At 38.9% G+C, this 17,655-nt stretch overlaps 1 protein-coding gene across 2 annotated transcripts in view; it reads right to left on the bottom strand.

Annotated features, from left to right (window-relative positions):
- SLC2A9 (solute carrier family 2 member 9) overlaps positions 1 to 17,655 on the bottom strand; it is a 180,167-nt gene that overhangs the window by 119,633 nt on the left and 42,879 nt on the right. For both annotated transcript variants that reach the window (XM_084625976.1, XM_084625977.1), the window contains exons 4-5: positions 12,940 to 13,064; positions 11,095 to 11,240 (exon numbers count right to left, since the gene is read on the bottom strand). In XM_084625976.1, coding sequence (XP_084482102.1) covers positions 11,095 to 11,240; positions 12,940 to 13,064 — 271 coding nt within the window. The remainder of the gene's footprint in view (positions 1 to 11,094; positions 11,241 to 12,939; positions 13,065 to 17,655) is intronic.

Below are 17,655 nucleotides of genomic sequence, written 5' to 3'. Positions count from 1 at the left end.
ACAGCAGCATCCAGATTCCTAGACATTTTACTCACTAGTAGACCTGTATGAATAATGCTTTTTTTATTATTTATTGGCAATTCCATAAAAAGTTTTGATTTCAAGTCTAACCAAAACCTTTTTTTTCTCCCATTTTGTTCTACCATATATATGGAAGAACAAAATGGGTTGCAATTTCAATTTTTTTTAAAATTAAACTGAAAGCAATATCAAAACAAAGTCATTTTGAACTGAAAAATTGAAATGCTTCATTTCAAAAATGTCAAAATGTTTTGATCTTTTTTGTTTCCCTTGCCCCCCCCCAACACCAACAAGTTGACAAAAACCAATAAAAAAATTGCAAAATATTTTTGTGTTCCCGAATCTGCATTTTTCACACACAAAAATAGTTTTGGATGAAAAATTTCACCCAGCTCTACTCATTAGGTCATATTGTGCAAGGTACAGAGAATTAATTTGCTTAGCATTTCACAGATGTTATTCTGAACCTAATTTTCAACCTGTTGAAGTAACAGCTGGTCTTCACTTCACATTTAAAGATGCAGCACTCCACAAGTGATTACGGCATTATTTCCATAATTTCTGTTAACTTTCATTTATTTAGTCCTTTCTTACTGGATTATACTAAAACAGTGCGTGTGTTGGGGGGCAGTGATCTATTTTCAACAGCCAATGTATAAATGAAAAATATTTTAAATAAATGCACTCTTATGGAAAGTATTAGAAAATATATCCCATCACTCAACAGAATAACTGTGTGCTAGTTAGTGCAGGATGCCCAGTCTACTTCAATTTTGGTATGCAGATTGCAAACACATACACATAGGGAGAAAGCTACTTGTCTTTGTAACTGAAATTCTAAAAATTCCCAGGCATATGGAATAATTAGAGGGTGGGTATCTTCACTGTATGTGAAAGGAAGTCACAGGTCAAAACATTTTTTAAGACTCACTACTTATTAAAGGACTTGGTACTAGAGCATCTGCTAATGCCTACAACAAGAGAGAAATCAGTATCAGAGAGTTTTACTCTCACTCTGACACTATGAGCAGTGCTAACATAATGCTTGATCATATTTCATATACAGGGCTCCATACCCACACAGCCAAATAATCTATTCGAGTTTTTTAGGCTTAAAGAATGCAGCACTGGGATCAGGATTTGAGCACGTTACACAGGATTGGTCTTCATGAACTACTCCTAAACCCCGTGGAACCAAGTCTTGCAGCATATTCAATTTTTAAAATATTTTTTTAAAATCAGAGCTTTTATTTGCAAAAGTGGAGATTCACTGCTGCAATGTCATGTCTTATTGAATTAATTAATGAACTCCATACAGGTAACAGGCAAATACAGATGGTTTTGTAACATGCTAGAGTTTCACTAATTTTTTAAAAAAACTTCAAATTAATAAACATGTTCACTTCTAATCTTTGGGAATACTGATATTTATGAACAGACCATATGAGACTAAGCAAAGCACCATGGGTAATTTATTAGTGTTTGTGGCTACCTGAAACAAAGCCAGCACTCAAAGGGCTGGTTGCAGAGAAGCTGTCTTAGTCTTTCCACTGGTGGTTTTACCCCTGTAACCTTTCAAACTAGGTTTTATAAAATCCTGTGTACAATTCCAGTGCTGTAAAAACAAATTTAATATAGAGAGAAATGCACACGGTTCTTGATTTAAAATCCTACAGCAACATGCACTAACCAACAGGCCAGGCCCTGCACTGTTGCCAGGTCATGCACCAGTGGGTGATTTAGTTTTTGTTCTGGGTGGCTTCTGAGTTCCAGCTCAGCAACTCACAGCTTATAATTAGGTAGAAATGCTTAGCTGTATGACAAGAAAATTGCTTAAGAAAAACTACATCCTCTGCCTTATGTGCCACTGGGAGAGGTATATCACATACATCACAGCTAGATAAATAAAGTATGCAGCTCCTAAGAGTGTGCCTCAAAGGGAACTGTGCTCTGTTAATAATTGTTACCCCTCAACCAACTCTCTTACATCTGGGAAGGGTAGAGTTGGGCACCAATTCATAGCAGCAAGATCACCCATAATGCAACATTGACACAGCTATACAAAGTTGGGCCCTCTGTTCAGAAAAGTGCCTAAGTACCTGCTTAAATCCATTCCTAATCAAGTAAGCCCTGAAGTATAGGCTGAAAGTTGATGGAGGATTTAATGGACAGGAGGTCACAAAAAACAGCTTAAAGCCACCTTAGTCCCCACTCATCACCCCAGGCTGTGAGTTCTGTGCTTTGTTTCTTAGAGGCACAGCACAAAATCTCACCCTATATTTTCTACTGGTATCTTATTTCTAAGCCTATTATAAAATGCTTTTTAAAAATCTTTAAGATCACCCAAGACTATTCTTTGACTCATTCTACTAACTGTTCTAAGTGACACAGGGTTTAAATGTCTTGCTGATAGCTGGAGATTTATGTTCACTGTAATGCTAAGGCCCTACTTCAGGAAGGAAATCCTACTGAAGTCATTGGGACTATTATTTATGTGCTTAAAGTCAGGTACATGTGTAAGCAATTTGCTGAATTAGGGCCTTGGTTTAACTCTATCATTCTTTACTATTTTAAATATTGGTAGAGAGAGGCTATGATGGTTCTTTGTGTAGCTCAGAAGCTCTCTGTATATTAGTGTAAATGTAACTTTTTCTGACATAAGATCTGGATAGAATGCCAGGGTTCTATTTTCCTGCACATGGTTCCTTTAAGATTTAAAATTGTGCTGAAGAAATCAAAGGGACTTTGCTCTGGGGAGTAGAGTGTGGTTTCAGAAGAGATTGGGGCTCATGAAAGATGCTCCAGCACTGGGTTTTATCCAACCCTGTTTGTAAGTGTTTGTTGGATTCTAACAAAAAGCTTTAATAAAATGCTCACATTTAATCTGATCTGAAAGTGTAACATTCACATGTAATTAGTATGCATCCATGTAGACAGACTTCTGTGCAGAGCCCCACTGACTTAAATGAGGCTTCAGGAAGGGTCAGGATTCCATCCATGCAGTTTCCACCACAGGATTGGAACCTAACAACTTTTAATCCTAAAGTAATAACAGAACACTCCCCTCACAGAGAAATCTCTTTGACTACTGTCATAAGTATTTCAATGACAAAGGATTTATATTTATTTACACACACACACTTACACTTAAAGGAATCACAGCACTAGAAATGGATGGATTGCTCTTCATGTTATCATAGTAACATTTAACAGTCTTTCAGCTGTCATAGATCATGTTCTCCTTAGTCTCTACCTGCAGGCTGCGGCTGCCTGGGAACAATTCTTTATAGCTTTCTTTACTGAATTTAGAGTATATCATTAGTTACCAGGCAGCCTTTGAGTCTGAGTCAAGTACAAAAAGTCCTAGGAAGGAGCAGTTTTAGAAGCCGAACAAACAATGAGGCTTTGAGAAGCAATGTAGCTTAGTTTTTGGGACAGGTTATTGTGCCTTCAACGATACAGAAAATTATGAGGTAGCTGGCTATACAACATATTTCAGTGCATCTGAAGCAGCACTTAAAAGCATAAGAAAATGCAACCAGCAAAATACAAAAGGTTCATATGTAAAAGGTTTTAAAAACAATTATCTTCTACTTCTAATATCATGTCATTTCTTGGGGACTAGTAAAGATTAAGTCTAGAAAGGGAACTACTAACATTTTCTTGGCATTTTGATATAAAATATATGCCTAAGTAAAATCCATTTAAGATCCCATTTGATGCAGAATATTTTTCACAGGTCACAAAGGCTTAGTCTACACTAGAATGTTTTTGCTGGTATAGCTATACTGGCAAACTACCCCAGTGGAGATGCAGCTTACACCAGAAAAAGAGTTAATTTACCAATATAGTTTATACCAGTTTCTTGAATGAACTACGTCATACTGGCAAAGGGACTCTTTTCCAGTATAAACTGCATCTACACTAGGGCTTTTTGCCAGTATCAGAATGTTGTAAAGAATCACATCCCTACCCAACATTATTATTCTGGCAAAAGTTTCTAGTGCAGGCCTGGCCAAAGACAGCTGCCAGTTCCTCAAATACTGGATGGAGCTTTACTGTTCTTAAAAAAAAAAAAGGAAGAAAAACAAACTAACAAAAAATCTATTTGCTCCTATTGTTTCAGTGACAGCTGCAAAGCACAACATAGCCACAGCAAAATTAGTGTGCGGACATTTAAAAAAATCAATTTGAAACCCAGGTCTGATGCTGTTCTTGCCTACTCTAGTTCTGTGCTGGTGTAATTCCGTTTCCCAAAATGGGGTTATTCCTCATTTATGCAGGTGTCAATCAAAGAAGAATGGACCACTCCTGTTGCAAGGGAAAACACGCATACGCACTTCTTATTTGAATTCCCCGGAGTCTATCCCATCTATACATGGGGTATGCATATGTAACTTAGATTTTAACTGTGAATGGGAGAGACTCACATAAATTTCATGTACATTGCTGAAAGAAGAGATTCTCCAGTACATCCAAAGCATAAAGAACAAGCAGGTTTCCTTACAGCGTAAAGGTTCATTAGAGATTTAAAGAAAAAAGAAAAAAAAAAGATGGATAAACACAAAACTGAACAGCTAAGGAATAATGCATTCCCAAGTCTATTTAATAAAATTTTAACTCTATACTGGTGTTCAGATGACACTGTGGAAGCAAATTACAGCTAATTTTGTTGAGCTCACCAAAGCATCTATATGGAACTTTAGATTAGCACTACATATTCTGTGTGTGTGTCATTCCTTACGAGAAAAGGATGAATATATATGGAACATCTTCATGACAAGCACAGACACAAATGAGAAATAAAATACTGTATCATTAGACAGAAGTGATCTGTTGCAAGATTTACGATCTCTACGCACAGTGACATCAGCTAATTGTTGTCCCTCCAAAACATTTGCTGGTGTACTGAACCAGGACCACCAACAACAAAAGCACAGGCTTCTACTTCTTGAGCTGTATGTGTAAATCTATTTGCACCAGACAGTAAAGGGGGACATGATATGCTTAGTGAGTGTGTTACACTTAGGCCACTAAACTATCCCTTCTGGTTTAGTTATGTTAGAACCTCTAAAAAAAAAAATAATATCACCATACACTTACTTATTTTCCAGCTTAATATAATTATATAGTATATACACACAAATTATATTAAAAGAATATTATTAAAAGGTGCTAAGTCAAACACTCAAGGTTAGGAAATAGCAGAATTACGGTTATCTGTGCAATTTTAATTATGGCCCTTGCATATGACTCTTGCATTATGGTACAGTCTTTAGTTACACAATCACACACCATTTTTTCCACATGACCCCTGCCTCATCCAGCAGATTTGATGGATGGTGCTAACTTAATGAGCAGCTATTCAATATTTTGTTTTCTCATTGTTCAGTGTGCAGCTCCAAACCTTATTTACTAGGCAGCCTCTGCTCTGAAGAGAGAATTATCATGATTAATTTCCTCTTGGGCTTTTCTATAGCACTTAGCACTAGAGTGCCTGAGTTATTATTGCCAAGCATGCTCAGGGAGGATGGACTCTTAACGCCGATATCAAAGATGTTTCTCCTGAGCGTGTGCGATCTGCAATTTTAAAAAAAGGCTTATAACTTGGCCAAATTTGGGTGGATATTTTCAGGGATGGCACAAAGCACATCCTGACACAAAGGCCACCCAACTGCCAAATTTCAAGCCCCTGCTTCCAAAGTATGGGGTCAAGAGCTACTAGGGGGGAGGGAGTGGGAAGAGAGAAAGATTATCAGAATTTTTTTACATGGGCAAAACAACGTATTTTTCCCTAGCCTTGTTCTCTGAAATGGCTGGAAATTTTTTTGCAAAAACATTGCTTCAAGCAGGCACCTGGCATGTGAAATTTCAGGGCAAATGATTAAAGTTTGCCAACCTTATAAATAACTGAAAACAGGGCCATATAATGAGAACTATCAGGCAACCTTAGTTATAGACAGCTCTAGCATCCTTCCCTATAAATATGTACACAGACTTTTTGTGTATATTTCTTTTCTCTCTCTCTCACACACACACGCACAAAAGAGAAATGTATAGACAGAGACACAATTCACACATATCATGCATACCCCAGCAATGGGAACGGTTTGTTCACAGAGCTAACTCTCGGATCAATGGGACAAAATTAAGAAAGCGAAAACATTTGAGAAATCCTTCTGACAATGGGATGTACCAGTATTAGATCATGGAAAAATCCTCCAAGAGAAGCGTTATAAGCTTGGACTTACTCTGCCTGGAACAGTCCTGACAGGACAACGAACTGGATGAAAAACAGCCTTATCCTCAAAAGAACATATTAAAAGTTGCACATGCTAAAAAAAAAGCCATGAATGCTCAAAATTAAGTAATTTTGGAGCCAGTGGCAATATTATATCTCCCATGTTACTCAAGATAACACAATTACATTCTTGTGGGCCAGCATAAGTTTACATTTGCAGTTGCTCTGGCTTCCTGAAGAAATAATGGCTTCAGGTTACAGAAGGCTGAAGCATGATGGTGGTCTAATTAGCACACTACGACATAGGAACTGGGATGATACAGAGAAGCAGATCACCTGTGGAAAAGTTTTTTTAAAGTAATTATATTCTGTGCCCAATTCTGGTCTCAAAAATGGTTTTACACTCATGTATCTCCACTGGCTTCCATGGAGATATAGTAGACTTTATTATTTGTATTTGTGCAAAGGAGGTCAGAATCAGAGCCTTGAAGTTCAAACTAGTGTTTATCCAAAATTAAGGGGAGAAAAGGGGATTTGGAATAATTGGGGGACATTGACACAGCAGGTACAGTAGAGAACCAGCAGTGTGACTGTTTAACTTGATTTCCAGAGACCTATTAAGCTTTCTTAAAATATTACACTCTAAGGAGGACAGCATCTATAGATTCAATATTATCATTTAACTAGCTTCAGAGTCAAAGGCAGTAAAAACATGTCAGAATCCAAAAATATCTGTATTTAATCTCAACAATCTGCTACTGTGATGGCCTTTGCATTCATTCCAATAGACTCAGATATTAAGGTCAAAAGGGACCATTATGATCATCTAGTCTGACCTCCTGCACAATGCAGGCCACAGAATCTCACCCACCCACTCCTGCAATAAACCTCTCACCTATGCCTGAGCTACTGAAGTCGTCAAATCACGATTTAAAGACTTCCAGGTGCACAGAATCCTCCAGCAAGTGACCCGTGCCCCATACTACAGAGGAAGGCGAAAAAGCCCCCAGGGCCTCTTCCAATCTGCTCTGGAGGAAAATTCCTTCCCGACCCCAAATATGGCGATCAGCTGAACCCTGAGCATATGGGCAAGATTCACCAGCCAGATACCCAGGAAAGAATTCTCTGTAGTAACTCAGATCCCACCACATCTAACATCCCATCACCGGCCATTGGGCCTATTTACCATGAATAGTTAAAGATCAATTAATTACCAAAATCATGTTATCCCATCACACCATCTCCTCCATAAACTTATCAAGTTTAATCTTGAAGCCAGATAGGTCTTTTGCCCCCACTGCTTCCTTTGGAAAGCTATTTCAGAATTTCACTCCTCTGATGGTTACATCCCTTGCTAAAAAATTAGTTTGCTTACAACATTGATGTCTGTATTCCAATATATGACATAGAAATAGCTAAGAATGCTTCTCCAAAATGTTGTGATAGTATCAGCAATACACCAGAAACATCAGTTCCTCATCCTATTCAACAAGGACAAAATAGCAGAAACAGCATTGCTACGATGCTGGTGGCCAAAGCAGTGCAGAACCCACAGAGAGAGAGACTCTACACTTCCATATGCACCATGTATATAATCTTTGCATCAGAACTCTCAAGGCAATGTACAAGGGAAAATACATACATGTCTGAAGTACGGCTAGTGTGTCCACCAGCATGAATCCACATAGCCCGACATGAATGTAGGAATGAAGCTGTGAGTATGATGTTACCTCCCTCACAAAAAGTAAAAGTTAGAAAAATCCTTGGTGCACAAGCATACTGCATGTTATTTTTATTTTGAGGTGAGGATTCAGTTCCTTTCTCTGCTGCATTAACTCTGAGCCAGCATCTCAACCCACAGAACCCAGAGAACGTAAAATGCAATGTAGTGAAAAGGTTTTACCTGTGAGAGTCTATAACAGCGACATTAGTTATAAATATTGCACCTTCACAGTTCCAATGTCCACTGGCATTTCCACACTTAAAAGGACAGTGCCATACTCTGCCAGAGAGGAGGCTGGCAATTAAGGCATTAATCAAGACTCCTATTCATTTCAATGGGTTTTGGATCAAGTCCACATACCACAGAGTTTTCCTGGAATACTGAAACATCTGATTGGCAAATCCAAGCCCATATTCTATTCACTCCCATGTGTAGGAGTCTTATTTTTCATTACAACAAGTATTCAGACAACCACTGACTTCATTAAAATTCCTGAAACTTTTACATATTTTAATATTAATGATTATGGATCTGAAAGTTCATAATGGATGTCTGTTATTTCCTATCTGTTATTTCCTTATTTTAAAAATTCCAATCATCCAGTCAGAGAACAGAAAAAATGCCCTCTGATGTAGCTGACCAACCATGCAACACAAATGAAGAGCAGAGAGAACAATGTACGAAGATATAGTCTAAAGGTTATTTTTTCAAACTATTCAGTGAATACTTATGAATAACAAATGCTTTCAAAGAAATCAGGATCCATTTGTTAAGAATTCATGAACAAAAAAAGGAGCTAAATTTGTAACAAATATTACTTTCAACTATTTCTGATAGAAACTAACAATCCAACATGCAACAATAAAAAGTGGTGTGTCAGTTTTTTTAAACAATTATGAGAGTAAACAAGGCCAATTTATCTTGTATCAGGGATCTCAAACTCAAATCACCACAAGGGCCGCATCACTGAAACATTTTCATACAACGATACAAAAATATAGTAAAAAATGAAGAGTAATATAGTATGCTATTAAAAGTCAATGTATTAACTTTTTTAAAACTAATGCGATGAGGGGTTTTAATAAAATATAAACACTCAGTAATGCACCTCACTCAAATGAGGAAACACACATTTACTTTCAGAATTACCTTGGTTAAAGCCCCTCTCCCCCTGGCCCCGCACCTGCCCCGCCTCTTCCCAACACTTCCCCACCCCCATTCCAACCCCTTCCCCAAAGTCCCCACCCCAACTCCATCCCCACCTCAGTCCCGCCTCTTCTCTGCCTCCTCCCCAAGCGCGTCCCTGCTCCTCCCCCTGAAAAGTCTGAAGTGTCGCCAAACAGCGGCAGGAAGTGCTGGGAGGTAGGCAGAGGAGCGGGGATGCAGCACGCTCAGGGTGGGAGGTATGGTGGGTGAGGAGAGCTTGGCTGCCAGTGGATTCGGCACCTATGGCAGGCTGCAGGAAATAACTCTGTGGGCTGCATGCGGCCCCTGGGCCACATGCTTGAGACCCCTGTCTTAGATTAAATCCTTTGTTCAGTTAGTTTTCCATAATTTAGCACAACCAGCTACTAAGGATATGACCCTTGGTGAGGTTTGCAGGTTTCATCAAGATACTATTAATTGGGGCTTTCTTTGTCTGTTTTTTGCAAATTCCTGCACATTTTTTGCAAATTCCTGCATATTTAAGTTCTCCACATTTTACAGTCAATGACACCATCAATTAGGATGTTATTAAATTAAGACATTGGCAGGTGGCAGAATTTGCTTTGCAGTAATAAGAACAACGAGGAGTCTGGTGGCACCTTAAAGGACTCCTCGTTGTTTTTGTGGCTACAGACTAACACGGCTACCCCCTCTGATACTTAACAATAAGATCCATTCATAACCACCTACAGGGTAGGGCTATATTACAAGCAACATTAAAATCACCCCATAAGAAGATGTATATTAGAAACACTGTCACTCTATTCAAGGTCATATGGTATCCTCTTTGTCAGTTTTATATAAATTTTTAGAAGTCATTTAGAAAACAGTTATTGAAAAGCTCTAGGCACCTTTTTCACATCTTAAGAAATACAAACAAACAATGTGAACAATACTAGGAAAATCCAGCAATTTCCCATCAGGAAAAGGGAGAAAAGGAACCTACTCCAGCCACTTAGGCTGTTTAATATTCTGTTGTCAGACTGGAAACCTCTTTTGTAACTATTTTCTTCATAATGACTCTTGCATATCCAAAATGACTGACTGACTGACTGACTGACTATCTAAAGCCACACTCTTCCACCTCATTAATAAGAACATAAGAATGGCCATACTGGGTCAGACAAAAGGTCCATTCAGTCCAGTATCCTGTCTACCAACAGTGGCCAATGCCAGGTGCCCCAGAGGGAGTGAACCTAACAGGTAATGATCAAGTGATCTCTCTCCTGCCATCCATCTCCACGCTCTGACAGAGGTTAGGGACACCATTCCTTACCCATCCTGGCTAATAGCCATTAATGGACTTAAATTGATGGAGGTTATCTAGTTCTCTTTGAAACCCTGCTATAGCCCTAGCCTTCACAACCTCCTCAGGCAAGGAGTTCCACAGGTTGACTGTGCGCTGTGTGAAAAAGAACTTCCTTTTATTTGTTTTAAACCTGCTGCCCGTTAATTTCATTTGGTGGCCTCTAGTTCTTATATTATGGGAACAAGTAAATAACTTTTCCTTATTTGCTTTCTCCACACAACTCATGATTTTATATACCTCTATCACATCCCCCCCTTAGTCTCCTCTTTTCCAAGCTGAAAAGTCCTAGCCATGATAATTAAGTACATACACATGACACACACAAGCTTGTGGGAAAAAAAAAAAGACTTGTGTGTGTGATGTGTATGTACTTAATCATCATGGCTAGGACTTTTCAGCTTGGAAAAGAGGAGACTAAGGGGGGGATGTGATAGAGGTATATAAAATCATGAGTGGTGTGGAGAAAGTGAAGAAGGAAAAGTTATGTACTTGTTCCCATAGCGTGGTTTTCTGCCTACAGAAGGAACAGTCACAATCCTCAGTGTCACTCTTTAAATGCAACACACAGAAGGACAACATCCACTAAGTACTTACATTTCCAAATATTTCTGGCAGCCCCAAAACCTGAGCAACGAAAACTCCAATACAGATGAAGATTGCTGTGACCTGCCCCAGAGCACCCCGGATCTCCTTAGGGGAGATTTCACTCAAATAGATGGGAAGGGCACTGAGAGAGACACCTGTGAAAGAAGGGAACAGCAGAGAAATTGCTGTAAGTACAATTGACTTAACATTGAACCAATAAATGAGCAAGAATTTATTTAGAAAAGTTTGACTACCAATCTCAGACACCACCATGATGAGGGTGGCATAAGAACCTATATAGAACAGAACGTATGCTTGTGTGCGTGCGCACGCGTGCACTAGTATCCTTGTACCATCTAATCATCAGTAGTTTTAATTACATATCTGAAATGATGCATGCTGGTCAGGACTCCATTGCTACAATATGAAGAGGGCTGTTCATTCTATAGAAATTACCACTAGGGTCCTGGGGCGGGGGTTGCCTTACTCAGCCAGACATCCAAAATAAGCAGGATGGGGAAGCTGTCCTTTTGGTTGCCCGGAAAAAAACCGGTAGGAAGGAAAGGGCTAAGTTATCCCCGGATGGGATGCATGTGTGTGCTAAGGAGTGGGTTAAAACAGCACTGACCTTCTTGTCAAGAAGGCAACTATCAGTGTGGGGAGCATAGATGAGTAATAGCAGGATGCCTCTCTCAATTCTCTGGGTATCAAGGGGCCATCGTCTGCTCCCTGTCAAAGAATAGCAAGGGAGAGGATGCTGATACCGCACTGGTTTCACCCTTCTTTCAGGCTGTGTTTATTGCAAAGGTTGTGTGTTGTGAAGATGTGCATGGAGTGTAGCAAGAAAGTGAAGCCTCAACCCTAGATTTTCCAGTGGAAACCCCATACACTGCTATGTCTGAACCCTCCCATTGCTTGTCCATTGTTAATGCTATTAATGGGGTATTAGAGATTCTGATGCCTGAAAGACATCAATGTCTGTAACATTCACTAGACTGATTCTAGCATCACCAGAACAACCACCAGCAGCATAGGAAGAGAAGGAAGGAAGAATGTGTAATGGTTCACAATGGAAGTCTCTTGTCACTTCATCAATAACCTGGACACATGTAAATAAGAAAAATCCAACAACCTGATTTAGCAATATGTCAACTAGACAATATTAAATACAACATTTACACTACAGAATGCATCCTTGTTGTATCAGCAGAGAGAGAGAGATGTTCCCCTTAAACATGCTTACAATTCTGATGGACTTTTAACAGCATGCATGAATTAGAGAGGGGAACACACCCCAAAATGTGGGGAAATAAAAAAGTCAGCGTAAAGCCACCTTAGTCCAGCAGATTAACATTGGTATAAAGGTACCAATTTTTATGTTAACAACACATGTATCTTCAAGGCTACTGTAATTAGTTCTTACAAACAAGATAACCTACTAAATTATTTTGGTGGAAGTGGTGGTTCCACGTGGTATTTTAAGGGTTGGAAAACATTTATTACAAATGGATAGCCATGTTCTCTGCCTTCAGTTTTATCTTATCATATTGATATGGCATCTAGCAACACCAAAATGCAAAATAGTAAGCAGCTTTAATAGACAGGCCATGTTCTCCTACCCAAAGGGTTTCTGTTTTGCGAAGACAGACATTCTGTACGAAGGGAAATTTTCTGTCATGGTTAATATCCATTTATGTTTCTTCATTAAGGGTCAGATTCTGCCATCCTTACTCATACTGATTGTTCCCATTGATTTCAGTGGGATTATGCATAGAAATCACTCCTCAATTAAAGGGTGGCAGAGGATGCCTAGTATAAACTGTACATGTATATACAGCATAACATAAAGCTTACCTGCATGAATACCCATCACAGTGCGGCCCAACAAGAGCATTTCAAATGATCCAGCTATCTGACAAAGAGCCATCAACAATGCAGCCACAACTGCAAATACATTATTGATTAGCAATGTATGTTTTCTGAAAGAAAAATATATATGTTACACTTATATTAAAATTGTACATAACATTTTTAAATAGTCATATTAACATACATTTATTAAAATAGCTAAATTGTACATAAAATTGCAGATCATTAAAAACACAGTGCTTAACACAGGTTCACTCATGTTAAGCATTACAGAAAGAGTTTCAAAAAACTGCAGCTAAAGATATCTGCTGTAGAATAAATACAACTAGTGTCACAAAATAAAGGTCCAAATTTCAAAGGCATGAAGATTTGCTTTCTTATGCTTCCCAAGAGCAAGATAAGATATATTTAAGATTAGCACGTTCTGGATAGCGGGACATATGTAGCAGGGTCAACTGTTTCAAATTGTAAAAGAAATAAGATATACTTCAAATTTCAATATGTTGAAAAAGATGGTAGAACCTTGCATGGTATTTACAAAGTTTTCAACAGATCAGTGTTTGGAAAACTGCAGCATGTACTGCAATGTGGCCAAATTCAATTCTTGAATACAGAATGGAAATCTGGAAAAACTTCATGGATGTCACCAGATTTACACTGTTAGAACTGAAAGCAAAATTTGTCCCTCATTCATGATATTATAGGTATATAAAAGGAAAGTGAGCTCATGCACAGCTGGGCAAAACATCTGGGTTTTTTAGTTCATTGGTAAAACCAACTTCTTTTCACAAAAATCTGGAAATTCTCCATAATTTTAAATTTGTTATGAAATTCCATCTATTTTTCCAAATTCACTATCACTGGATGAAATAACTAAGTAGTAGTTAAAATGAAAAATTTTTCCACATTTCCAAAACCAAGTCTGAAAAAACCCCCACTCTCTCTGCCTTTCCTCTATCACAACAACAACAGCCATATATATTTATCATTTAAATACAGTTTTATCCATATTATTCTTTGCTGCCCATGCTCTCTCTTTCCATATCTTTTGAGCTGTGAATCAAAACACTGTAATCTCGCTCAGCCTATAGAAGTGGCAGCATGAAGAATTTCCTGGATCTTTTGACTCTTTGCTTCCCTTACTTCCTTGTGGTTACAAGGTCAGATTTTGCCACGCATGTGTAACAAGAATGTTAAAATATGAAATCAATAGCTCTACCAAGATTAATTCTGTAATGATTATTCCCCGCTGAAGGATTAAATATAAAAGCCCTCTCAATGCTGAGATTATCACTACCATCTGACTGGATGTCTCTATTACCTACTGTCTCAAAGAAAAAAGCTCCAAATGGCTTCTTTTTCCTAAAAATAGGTATATAAGAAATGGATTGGCAGGGCTCGCCAACCCCTAGGATAGCGATTAATTGAAAGGGTTTCAGGGTATGTCTACACGGCAAAGGAAAACCTACGGTGCCAAGTCTCGGAGCCTAGGGCAAGTGACTCAGGCTCGCAGAGCTCAGGCTCAGGAGACTAAAACTAGCAATGCAGATGTTCTGGCTCAGGCTGGAGCCCAGGTTCTGAAACCCAGCGAGAGGCTTAGAGCCCAAATGCCTACACTGCTATTTTTAGCCCCGCAATGTGATTCTCACAAGCCAAGTCCATTGACCCCAGCTCTGAGACTCAAGAACTGGGGGTCACCCAATGAAATTAATAGGCAGCAGGTTTGGAATAAATACAATGAAGTACTTCATGTAATGCACACTCAATCTGTGGAACTCATTGCCCGGGGATGTTGTAAAGGCCAAAACGATAACGGGGTTCAAAAAAGAACTAGATAAGTTCATGAAGGACAGGTCCATCAGTGGTTATCATCCAAGATGGTTAAGCATGCAACCCCATGCTCCAAGTGTCCCTAGCCTGTAGTTGCCAGAAGCTGGGAGTGGACAACAGGAGATGGATTACACCATGGTTGCCTGTTCTGTACATTCTCTCTGAAGCACTTGGCATTGGCTACTGTTGGAACAGAGGATACTGGGCTAGATATACCATTGTTCTGACCCAGTATGGCCATTTTTATATTCTCAGTGATATTAGCTTTTTTTGCAACAGTGGTAAACTGTTGACTCACATCTAGCTTGTGATCCACCATAAACCCCAGATCCCTTTCTGCAGTACTCCTTCTTACACATTCATTTCTCATTTTTTATGGGTGCAATTGATTGTTCCTTCCTAAGTGGAGTACTTTGCAGTTGTTCTTATTGAATTTCAACCTATTTACTTCAGACCATTTCTCCAGTTTGCCCAAGTCATTTTGAATTTTAATTCTAATCCTTCAAAGCACTTACATCCCTCCCAGCTTGGTCTTGTCCGCAAACTTTATAAGTGTATTTTCTAGGCCATTATCTACATAATTTATGAAGCTACTGAAGAGAACTGGACCCAAGACCAATCCTTATGGGACCCCATTCGATATGCCCTTCCACCAGCTTGACTCTGAACCATTCGTAACTACTGTCTAGGAATGGTTTTCCAACCAGTTATGCACCCCCCACCTGGCAGCTCCAGCTAGGCTATATTTTCCTAGTTTGCTTCTGAGGAGTTAGCAGAAGCCTTTCTAAAGTCAAGATATACCACATCTACTGCTTCCCCCTATCCACATGGCTTGTTACCCTGTAAAAGAAAGATAGTAGGTTGGTATGACTGATTGGTAGGTTGGCTTGACAAATCCATGTTGATTGTTACTTATCACCTTATTATCTTCTAGGTGTTTGCAAATGGATTGCTTGATTATTTGCTCCATTATCTTTCTGCATACTGAAGTTAAACTGACTAGTCTGTAATTCCCCAGCTTGTCCTTATTCCTTTTTATAGATATACTGTATATTTGCCCTCTTCCAGTCCTCTGGAATCTCTCCAGTCTTTCATGACTTTTTGAAGATAATTGCTAATGGTTCAGATATCTCCTCAGTCAGCTCCTTGAATATTCTAGGATGTATTTCATCAGGCCCTGCCGACTTGAAGACATCTAACTTGTGTAAGTAATTTTTAACTTGTTCTTTCCCTACTTCAGCCTCAGATCCTACATCACTTTCACTGGCATTCACTATGTTAGACGTCCGATCGCTACAAACCTTTTTGGTTCAAACTGAAACAAAAAAGGCATTTAGCACTTCCTACATTTCCACATTTTCTGTTATTATCTTTCCCTCCTCATTGAGTAAGGGGTCTACCCTCTCCTTGATCTTCCTCTTGCTTCGAATGTATTTGTAGAATGTTTTCTTGTTACCCTTTATGTCTTTAGCTAGTTTAATCTCATTTTGTGCCTTGGCCTAATTTTCTCCCTATATGCTTGTGTTCTTGTTTTTATATTCATCCTTCGTAATTTCACCTATTTTCCACTTTTTGTAGGTCTTTTGTTTGAAGATCATTGAAGATCTTCTGGGTAAGCGAGGGTGGTCTCTTGCAAACTTTCTAGCTTTCCTATGCAGTGAGATAGTTTGCTCTTGTGCCCTTAATAATGTCTCTGGAAAACTGTCAAGTCTCTCGAACTGTTTTTCCCCTTAGGTTTGCTTCCCGTGGTATCTTAACTACCAACTCCCTGAGTTTTCAGAAGTCTGCCTCCTTGAAATCCATTATTTTTATTCTGCTGTTTTCCCTCCCACGATTCCTTAGAATCAGGAACTCTATCATTTCATGATTACTTTTCACCCAAGGCACTTAGGAGCCCAATCAATGGAACTTAGGCTCCTAAGTCATTCAGATGCTTTTGAAAAGTTTACCCTACTTCTGAGAAATGTAATCTTTAGTCCAGCAACAAATAAATAAATGTTGAGTGCTGTATTTCAAAACAGAGACATTATTTCTGGACAATATGTTGGTCCCTTCTGTCTCACTGTTCTAAGTCAGTGTAAATTAAAGTCAGTTTCACTATTCACACCATCCAGCAGCCCGCATGCACACTGTACTATGCAGAAAGGGCTTTTTATTGTCTGTCACTGTTTTGGTGCCCTTTTTAGGTACTACAGTTGAATACTTAGACAAGTTTCCATACCTATCATGAATATTAACTATCCAAAAGGACTGCAGTGTGAATAGTATTCCTGAAAACTCCTTCTTGATGGGCAGTCTTGATCCTTCAACAGCTGTTGAAGGCACGGTTCCTTCCAGCTACAAATCCTTATTCTGTGCTCATACAGTAGCTGCATGGCAGAGCTATCTATTTTCATTACTTGAATTCCCATATTCTATGGGCAGATGGACAAAACCTTGGAAGTTTAACCCCATAGCCTAGGAATGTGATCTGAGATGGAGAATTTGGGAAGGGTGTGAATTGATGAGTTGGAGAGGAGGCTGAGAAGTGAGTTGTTAAATTGAGGGGAAAGGATACTGAGAACAAAATAGATTGGTGAATTGATGGGAGGGAAGGCACAGAATTGGTGAATTACTGAAGGTGGGAAAGGGAAACAGTGGACAAAGGATTTGGAGGGCCAGAGAATAGATATTTGCTGTGTGAATGTAGGAATAACCACAAAACATACTGTGTAAGGTGAAAAATGGGGAAGGAAGAGAAAAATGGACTGCGTGTAGAAAAGGGAAGTATAGGAGACAGAAGATTTGAGGAAATTGGATTGTAGGGAAATAACGGGTAGAGTAAGACAAGGGAGAAATTAGAATCAAGAAGAAGATGGTAAAAAAGGAGGA

This window comes from Lepidochelys olivacea (genome assembly GCF_965140295.1).
Source record: "Lepidochelys olivacea isolate rLepOli2 genome assembly, chromosome: 4".
In the NCBI taxonomy this organism is placed as follows: Eukaryota; Metazoa; Chordata; order Testudines; family Cheloniidae; genus Lepidochelys; species Lepidochelys olivacea.
This window is presented reverse-complemented; position numbering and strand designations above follow the sequence as displayed.